The 9,719-nt window shown below is 35.7% G+C and overlaps 3 protein-coding genes across 3 annotated transcripts; 2 read left to right on the forward strand and 1 right to left on the reverse strand.

Annotated features, from left to right (window-relative positions):
* The first annotated feature begins 253 nt into the window (after nucleotides 1-253).
* LOC108732068 (HP1 and insulator partner protein 1) lies at nucleotides 254-8,456 on the forward strand. The gene is given in 9 exon segments (XM_018462695.1): nucleotides 254-662; nucleotides 1,148-5,215; nucleotides 5,373-5,542; nucleotides 5,614-5,789; nucleotides 5,885-5,940; nucleotides 5,943-6,076; nucleotides 6,157-6,300; nucleotides 7,985-8,163; nucleotides 8,252-8,456. Coding segments are annotated over 7 exon segments (4,851 nt in total). The 5' UTR covers nucleotides 254-662; nucleotides 1,148-1,197; the 3' UTR covers nucleotides 8,138-8,163; nucleotides 8,252-8,456.
* LOC108732069 (uncharacterized) lies at nucleotides 6,421-7,764 on the reverse strand. Its single transcript, XM_018462696.1, has 4 exons — nucleotides 7,475-7,764; nucleotides 7,204-7,392; nucleotides 6,927-7,130; nucleotides 6,421-6,629 (listed from the first exon to the last, which is right to left on the reverse strand). The coding sequence occupies exons 1-4, from the start codon at nucleotides 7,598-7,600 to the stop codon at nucleotides 6,450-6,452; spliced, it is 699 nt and encodes a 232-aa protein (XP_018318198.1). The 5' UTR covers nucleotides 7,601-7,764; the 3' UTR covers nucleotides 6,421-6,449.
* Nucleotides 8,457-8,694: 238 nt separating the features above from the next.
* LOC108731992 (uncharacterized) lies at nucleotides 8,695-9,652 on the forward strand. Its single transcript, XM_018462572.1, has 3 exons — nucleotides 8,695-9,027; nucleotides 9,144-9,372; nucleotides 9,514-9,652. Exons 1-3 carry the CDS (start codon nucleotides 8,870-8,872, stop codon nucleotides 9,604-9,606), a joined length of 480 nt encoding a protein of 159 aa, XP_018318074.1. The 5' UTR covers nucleotides 8,695-8,869; the 3' UTR covers nucleotides 9,607-9,652.
* The last annotated feature ends 67 nt before the right edge of the window (nucleotides 9,653-9,719 follow it).

A 9,719-nucleotide genomic window follows, 5' to 3' on the forward strand; every position in this document is an offset into this window, starting at 1 on the left:
ATAAGGACGTCAGTCTTTGGCTACGTTTACATCGTGCGCTTAGTCCGCGACCTATACGATAGGTGTCTTTGTTTAATATACAAGATAAACAAAGACATTTATTGTATAGACCGCGGCCTAAATGCACGGTGTAAACGTAGCCTTTAATAGTATCTCGTCGGTGCCTCGCATTTTTCCACCATGCTCGGGATCACTCGAGGCAGTGTAGGCAACCGAATTCAGTATTTCATGTAAATCGCACGCACACATCATCATTCATTAGTGTTGCGTCAAGCATTGCGGGTCCAAGCAGAGATAACTAGCGTACGTTAATCAACGATTAAAGCTGTTTCACGGAAGCTGTAGAATTGCGTATCGTTCATCCCGCACGCGATAATCGATATCGAGGGCGTATCAGCGATACGCGATCGTAAGGTCCGACTCAAGGGACGGTATTCAAGTTACCGCACGTCTACGGCGCGTGGCTTCTGGCTCGTTCTTGTAAACATGGTGTTTGGACTCGTCGGGATAATTGTTTTTTTCCACAAGACCAATTAAGCTTCGCGCGAGCGCGGATCTTACGAGTAACGTGAAGGATCGCGCAGTCGCTTCCTGAGAAGACCGGCGTGTATCATGTGATTCTCACTGGAATACAACAAGTATGGACACATTTCCGTTTCACGGTGAGTTTGTCACATTCTGCCATTGAGTTTCATGTTTTCGGAATATCGCTCAAATCGGTGGGATAGCCCAGGGGAGGGGGGACCGATATTGACCACTACACTATTTGCTCTTCTTGTATTAGTCAAGTATGCTCGCGTGCTATCATAAGGTTTGTTTTTTTATTCTTGCACTGGACTGCACTAAAACTTTATTACTTTCGTCAAATATGTACCTGTTCACTTTAAGTTCCAAAAGTATATACTAGTTCAGTTATAAAAAACAGAACTTTGAATTGCTTACTTCTTATATGTGAATTAGAGTTTACCGGTAGTTAAATAAATTGCACATTAGATTTTAGCCCCATCCACTTGCAACTTGCATTTCGTTTATAAGATCAATCATTGTTACTATATGGATATTTGTGCAAGATTATACTTATTAGGTTATGGATGTTTTCATAATTACACAATACATGAGATTTATATTATATTTTCTTCCAACACAGGAAACCGTATGATTTAGTAACAAAAGTTTGGGGTATCTTGGTATTTTACCATGGAGCAATCAGACTCGCCACAAGTCCTGACAGTTCACGAGATTCAAACGGATGACGCACAAGTAGCTCAGATCGCTGAACAAGATATAAAAGTCACTACGGAAAGTGATCAAGATTTACCAAAGGTGTGCAAGCTACCATCAGAGTCTGTATTATCAGTAGATAATACTGATGTTCATACAGTAGTTGAGTCAGAGAATTACATAGATACAAGTGAGGTATCTAAAGAGGTAACTAAAGAAATTGACGATGATGCCAATAATCAAGTGGAATCTGAATCAACGGAGCCAAATGCAGAGATACATAAATCAGAACAGGAAGAGACCCAAATCTATGATACAAAAGATAAGGTAAATTCGAATCACGAATCACAACACTTGTCCAACGAGGAAGACCAAAGCCTAAATGTGATAACTGAATCTAAAATAATAAAAGAAGATGAAGAGGCAACGGAAGCAATGAAGGTAACGGAGGTAACGGAGACAAAGGAGGCAAAGGAGGCAACGGAGGTAAAGGAGGCAACGGATAGTCTAGAAAATGACTGCAATATAATAGGAGACTCAAATCAATCCGATTCCAGAGATAAGCAGGATGTAGTACCAGACGAGTGTAGACTTAGTAAACATGGGGGCCAGAGTCATGATGCACATGAGTCAGTTGAAGAAACAATCAAGGAAATACATGATAACGATAGTAATCAGAATAACTCAGTAGCAACTAATACTGAATTAACTAAGTTAGTGCAAAAAGAAACAGAGGTAGTTGTAGTAGAGACTATACCAGTTGCAACTGATGCAACGGCGGATAATTTAATTGTTACTTTAGAAGAGAAAGATGCTAATAAGGAATGCAACCAAGAAAATGTTACTTTGCAAGAAAAACAAATTGCGGAATCTGACCATGGGAACAATGAGATTGATCTAATTCATTACAGCCGAGAAAATGACGATACCACAATAGAAGTAACAGAAGTCGTAGATACTCCATTTGACGAACAATATAAACAGCAAAGTAATATGGATGACATAGGCAGTAATAAATGTGATACGAAATCTATAAAACTAATCGATGGGAAAATTGCAATAGACGAAAGTGTAAATGATGAAAATATTAAAGTAAAAACAACTGATAATGAAGCTTTGATTAAAGGAAAAAAGGATAAAGAAGATATCACTATTATTATAGATGAGAAAATCATAATTACGGAAGTTAAGTCAGCAGTTGAGTCAACAGATCTACCACAAACTGAAAATACCCATAAAAATACTGTTAAGGAGATAACTGAGCATAAACAAGATGATACCTCTGTTGTTGATAAAGTGTCAGCAGGAGATTCATCGACGAAGAAAAGAAGCTTTATCCAAGATATATTTGATGATTGGGGTGTTGAGAATACGGATGAAGATACGCAATCAAGTTCAAAGGTACAAGACTCTGTCGAGATCGAATTAAAAAGCCTAATGGATGAGGCAAAGACAGACCAGACTGTTTCGAGTGAATCAGTTGCAACTTTCCAAGAAAAAGTCTCTTTTGCAGATGAAGAACATGATGAGAAACATAATATTGTAAGTACAATTGAGAAGAGTACAACGAAGCAACCAACTGAAGAAACAGAAAATCAAAAGAAAAACAAAGCTATTAATAAGGATACAATATTATTGAATAAAAATGAAAGGAATTCTCCTGTGCCACCTGTGAACAAATCTTCACGAAATATGGATACGCATCCGGTTAACGCATCGCCGCACGACACTACAGTTCCTAAAAGCCGCGCTCGACATTTAACCAGTCAGATAGCGTCGCCAGCAGAAGTGACGGAGGTGTTGAAGGAACGTTTTCGCGAAAAGCAGAAGAGCGTAGAGGCATCGCGTGGACCAGACATATTCTTTGTGAAAAAATTAACGCAAAGGCTGTCTAGTAAGTTGGCAGGTAGCACAGTAAATCCAATACCAAAACTTATACCATTGCCACAGCAAACCGCCTCTTCAAATCCACCTCCCTCTTCTGTTGCTGCATCATCAGTACCGGAAAACTGTGATAAAAAGGAAACGGAAAACACAACAACGGAAGCTGGTAAGGATAGTAATTCTGACAACAAAGAACTATTGGCCATTTTAGAAGGTGACATTGATCCTGACTGGTCTATTTTGAAGCCACCAATTCTCACAGAAGAAAATAAAACAGTGTCAAATATCGTGGTACACTCTGAACAAAGCAATCCACCAAAACTCGATCCGTTAGTTGAACGAGAATTGGCATTGAAACAGCTCCTTGAATTACCCATAGCACCATCCAAGAAGATTCCACCGCGGAAAAAGAAAACGTTCCGAGCAGCGTCTGGTAAAGTATCTAAGGACGCGGCGACTGTCGCGAAAAATCCACTTGCTGCACAGCGAAAGGAGGCTAATGTAGATTCAGCGAGTGAAAATACGCAACCAAATGCAAAATCCGGTGGAATTGATCTGAATCCTTTATCTCATGAAAAGAATCAGGAGCAGATAAGCATACGAATAGAAGAGTCGAGATCAGGTAGAAAACGTAAACCCACCGAAAAAGCAAGGGAGCACGAACAAAACACAATAAAACGGCAAAAGGTATATAGAGGTAAAGTTTCGATAAATAAAAAACAAATGGAAGAAAAGTCCGTCTCTAGTGATAGCTCGACGATTGAAAATCATGTTGCGACGAGCGATACAACGAACGTTGCTGTAAATAATGAGAAAATTGCCACGAAAGAAGTCAGTAAAGCAGGTAAACAGTCCGAGAATAAAATAGATTCGGCTTCTAATAAAATTGAAGATTCTCTTTCAAAACGGTCGAAGCCTGGTCTTGTTAAAAAAGGACCGATAGTTAAGAAGAAAATGGTAGTCAAGAAGTTGCTGCGCCAAAAAATGCCAATTGATAAGAAACCTGTTCAGCTGAAAACTAAGCTGACTCCGTCGCCGAAGAAGACGCCTCCAAAAGCTGTCGCAAAATCGCTAAAGCGGACGCCCGAAAGTCCATCCGTTGACGTGAAACCTAAGAAGAAGAATATAAATGAGATAGATAGATTGTTACAGGACGAAGGTGTTGTCAATTTACTGTACGATGTAGAGCAGCCGGATAGAAAACGCTTGGTTCCTATCACAAAGTCACGAGCGAAAGTAATGGATCTGCAGAAAGTGCAACGTGAACTTAAAATCAGAAAAAAATTGGTTCGTAATGCTGTGTTGCGATTACGTACGTCAACGACCGCAGATGTCACGAAAGTGTCACCGAGGTCGAAGAGAACGATAATTCATGCGGCTGATGTTCAAGACAAAAAGGTAGAACAGGTCTCGTCGCCAAAAACTTCTGCATCACCCACGGAATTTATTCTTCCCGCAAAGATTCGAAATGCGGCTGATGCGTCCATTATCGTCAGAAGACATTCGTCTAGTTCATTTTCGAGTGCATCTGGAAGTCCCAGAGTTAGCGTTGATGCACCTGAGAAATCTACAGAAGTCGTCAAGTCGGAAGACGGAACAATTCATTCGTTGAGATCTGCCAAAAAGAGACGAGATTCACAAGATGAGAAAATTAATAATACGAAGAAAAAGAAAAAAACTATACAAAAGTCCGATACCAATGTTACTGTTACTAATACCAGTACCATCTCTACTACAACTACTACAGTTGCTAGCAATACTATTGCTAATAGTACAGAAGAAAAAGTTAATGTTGTACGTCCCGGTAAGAAATCGGAAATCAAGAAAATGGACAAGATAGTGAAGCAACAGAAAAACATTCCCGCAGTTGAAGACAATGTTTCGAGTAAAGTTACAACCCGATCGTCGAATGGTGCAGTACCAGGGAAAGTAACAGCGAAGAGCAAAAAACTTATGAGAAGCAAAGTGACTTTTGCCAGGGCAAATGAGCTTGATAATGTTGAGGATTCTTTGAAAAATGAGGATGAATTATCTGCTTGTCTTGCTGAAGCAGCTACTGCTCTTTCAGTCGTCAATGCCAGAAATGGTGCGACTACGCGAAAGAGCAAAGGTAAAGGTAAACACTTCTATCTTAATGTTTTTTTTTATAAAAAACTAAAAATATAATAATTTATTTACTTTTCCATGTGAAAAAACATTAAAATATTAAAAATAATTTAAAAGCAAATTGATATGAATTATATGCTAAATATCATACAATATTTCAGTAAATACAAACACCATTAAAACATTGAATATAGATAGTAACAAAACGAAAACGGAAATGCAAAATCAATTCAGTAATAAGGAAGTAAATGTGCGACGACATGGTAATCTTGTACAATTAATACTTACGCCATCCGCTTCGACAAAAATAAGAAATGCTCTTTCATTGCAAGTAAGTATTTTCGCACTTAGACAATCTCTGTTATATAAACTGCTAAACATGATTCTTTTAATGGTATTAAGGTAATGCAAGAATTCAAAGAGGCTCTGTCGATATTAAAAAGAGATGACGAATGTAGGGTAGTACTCTTAACATCTACGGGTACAAGCTTTTGTGAAGGTCTCGATCTTTCAACATTATTGCATTCAAATAAGGATGAACGACGATCCGTCGCTCAAGAGTTGGCACATGCTGTCAAGTATGTATTTAAACACAATTTAATATAATGCTTTATACAATTGATATAATACTTTATATATATAGTTTATTTTATTGAATTTTTTTTCTTTCTAGAGATTTTATAAAAAGTTTAGCTACTTTCAATAAACCTATAGTGGCTGGGGGGGGAGGGGGGGGAAATTGCCTCTTTTTGACCTTGTAATCGCTAGTGATAAGGCAACGTTCTGTACGCCTTATGGAAAATTAGGACAAATTGCCGAAGGTGCTGCAGTCTTTACCCTGTCACATATACTAGGCAGTGCAATTGTAAGTTGTAAACAACTTTTTATAGCATCTATAACATAACGTTAAAATGATAGAAGAACAACATCTATACATTTCGATAGACGAGTGAACTTCTTTTGGGTGGAAGAACTCTAACGGCAAGTGAAGCATTAAGAGCCGGTCTTGTTACTCGAGTTTTATGGCCTGATCGATTTCAAGTCGAATTATTACCATCGTTAAGGGCTATGAGTGATCAATCATCACAAGTAAGTTATGTATAACAATGTTTCTTGATTTTAATTTTATTAATGCTTTTGCAATATATTTTACGAGATATATATTGTATTTTACGTACACACATAATATCGCTTTTAACAGTATTTTACGTTCATTAAATTATAATAGCTTTATATATTTAATAACGGTAACAATAAGCCATATAAGCAGGTCCAGAATACAACAGTTCCTGCACATTTACTTGTGTCTTATTTTTGAAAACACATAAATGCTTTTCTGGACATGTACATCTATAATATGTTGAATATAGGTCAGATCGTATATAGCCGCAAAACTCCAAAGTCTCGCACATTCTTTTCTGCATTAAAAAGTTTGCATTCAGTAAATAACATGTTGATAAATGAAAGAATATTAAATACTACTATTAAAATAAAATAAAATTATAAATCTTATCTATTTCTGCATGGTTTAAATATTTTTCTTTTCAAATAGAAGAGTATAGGAGAGAATTAATGGTTTTATATGTTATAAATCATATAACAAAAACCGTATAAATTGTGCGGATTTATGAACATGGAAAATACTTGCAATTAACTCGTAAAATGCAGAAACGATTTTCTCTCTGTGCATTATATTACACATATAAAATGTATACCTTGACACATCTGAATATTTGAACAACACCATGCTCTTCGTATGTATATTTTTGCAACTTCCAGTAATGTGTTTGTGGACATACGCAATTCATTGTCACATTGTACGGTATTATATAATTATTATTCGTATCACCTTCCCCATGTACTATCACTGCCTCTTGTTTATGCGCGCATGTCTCTAATTCCGTGAATTGCGTACAGAACTATATCAGGAAACATAACTGTCAAAAATGTAAAAAAAAAGATATTTTTTTAGTTACTTAATCTTCTCGATACCTTCAGAATCGATTTATTATTGAGGAACATGGTTGAGTTATCAAAAGTTTTCGTCCACTGCCACGGACATTCGCTCCCATTGGGACAGTGGCAAAGCCTTTCCGTCAATCTAGACATCCAAAATCGGTCGTGAATTACATTGCATACCTCGTAAGGTTCACAGTTGTGTAAATCGCTTTCTCCTTCAACCTGTTTTAGTTCAATAGAAATTTGTCGTTTATGCCGTTATTCACTTAGAAGAACTATGTATAGTATATTTTTGTATACGAACTCCCTTCATATACTTGAACGTAATATTATTAGCCTTACTGCTAATTTTCGTATATACACTAACACTCGCACTTATCAGAGAAACGAAGAAACAAGTTTTGATGAACATATTTACAATCGTGTGCATACTTGACTGCGCTAGATCCGATTGTCATAAGCAAGATTATATTAACGCAAATGACAGCAATAATGCTAATAGTCTCGATTCTACGCACCCACATGACTCGTAATTACGAAATATTTTAATATTCATGGTATTATCTTCGTTTCATTTGTAAGATACAGAAATATGAGTATACGATAAATTAAAGTGTTAATAATAACAATGTTTTCTGCAATATTGCACATATTTTAATAAATTTGATAAACAGATTTGACAAAGAAAATAAAAGAAATTATTTGTATGGAATATTGTAAAATGAGAGAATCGTTTCTGCATATGTGTACAGTTATAATTTTTTAAGTCACTAATAATTTTTTTTAACAACAAAAATCTGTTTTTTTTTTTTAGTCCATGGAGGCAACAAAGGCTCTGCTACGTCACAGTCTACGGAAAAAATTAGATGCCGCACTTGAATCAGAAACATACTTATTAATTCAACATTGGTGTTCCATAGAATGCCAGACTGCTATAAAGGCTTACATTGATGAAAAAATTGAATAAACGACAGTAAGCCGTTCTTATACATGGTAAAATATTACGATTTATATATATATATATATATACACATTGTAATTTATTATAATGAATTACTTATTGTGAAAATATTAATTTCAGTGTACTACTGTTTAGTTGTGGTTTTGCAATCCGTGTTAAAAATCAGAAGTGACAGGTTCGTGAATATTGATGGAAATAATAATACAAAAATCGACATATAAAATCGATGTCATATAAACAATTTTTGATGCGACATTCTACGTCAATGCACTGTATAAGATATAATTTAGATATAAGATATAAATATTGAGAATCACTCAAAAAGATGGACTATTTTATTATTAGATCATTTAGATATAAATTTATTATTCATAAATATATATGTATATATATTTACATATATATATGTGTGTGTGTGTGTGTGTATGTGTGTGTGTATGTGATATATATGCATATATACTTCTGCATTATGTTATTATTGTTAGATTAAAATAAAGGTACATTCATTGTAAGAATCAAATTAAATTTCTGATATGTTTTTACCGAATTCATTGGCTTGTATGAATTTATGTGTATTTGCGAAGACTTGTGCGACTGTTTAAAAAGAAGTTCGAAAATTGCACATAAACGAACTTCACAATTCAAACAGCCAATGGATCTATTTTCTTCCCTATAGAGCAATATTTGTGCATGAAATTTTCGCAAAATTGACAAGTATTTATTATTTATTCGGAAAAAATGGCAGTACCGGAAATGCCATGCACTTATGAGTTTTCCAAAGGCCATGGCACCGGTGTGGCAGAAGCGCTTGGAAACTGGGGTTTCTCTAACAGAACATGTAGCGCCGGCCAAGAGTTACAACGTTTAAAGTGTCTCTTTGCAAAAATGGATTCTTTGTGAGGAAAACATGCATTTTATTCAACGGCAAAGGCTCAATGATGAATTGCTGGTCTTAAGGAAAAATTCGAGTAGGACCATGTAGAAATTAAAGGACCGCCTTGATTAATTTCAGACGCAGTGACAAACCGGTGATGTGTGTTAAATATGATCGCAGATATGATCCTGAAGCATGGTGTGTTAAGCCTAGTCCCGATGAATGTAAACCAGCATGGACATTTCCTATAAAGAGGCCTCTGATTACTTACTGTTCGACCGCTACAATTATGAAAATTTCCAATATGCGTGAAATTAAATCGGACTTAACGTTTGTTATTCCTGGCCGCAGCTATGTTCCACAGGGTGTATGTATATACTCTTTTAATGAGTTTAATCATTCAAAGCAAACCAGCAAAATTTTTATTACGGATCGATATTATATAAATTTTGGATATATATTGTATCTTACAGCAGATACTCGGTACAATTATATAATTTACTTTTAGACGACTAAATGGTATCGTCGAGGTTCAAACTGTTGTTATCAACCTAGCTGTCTAGCCCCGCAATGTCCTGTACGATACTCTTGTGAAAGCTAATCTTTAAAATTTTTATATAATTGTTTGTAATCATATTTAATGGCAATGAAACTGAATATTTCTGATTTTTTCTAATAATAAAATATTTGCGCAATATATATACACACATTAAA

The sequence above is a fragment of the Mycetomoellerius zeteki genome, unplaced genomic scaffold, assembly GCF_001594055.1.
Source record: "Mycetomoellerius zeteki isolate Tzet28-1 unplaced genomic scaffold, Tzet1.0 scaffold145, whole genome shotgun sequence".
Taxonomy (NCBI): domain Eukaryota; kingdom Metazoa; phylum Arthropoda; class Insecta; order Hymenoptera; family Formicidae; genus Mycetomoellerius; species Mycetomoellerius zeteki.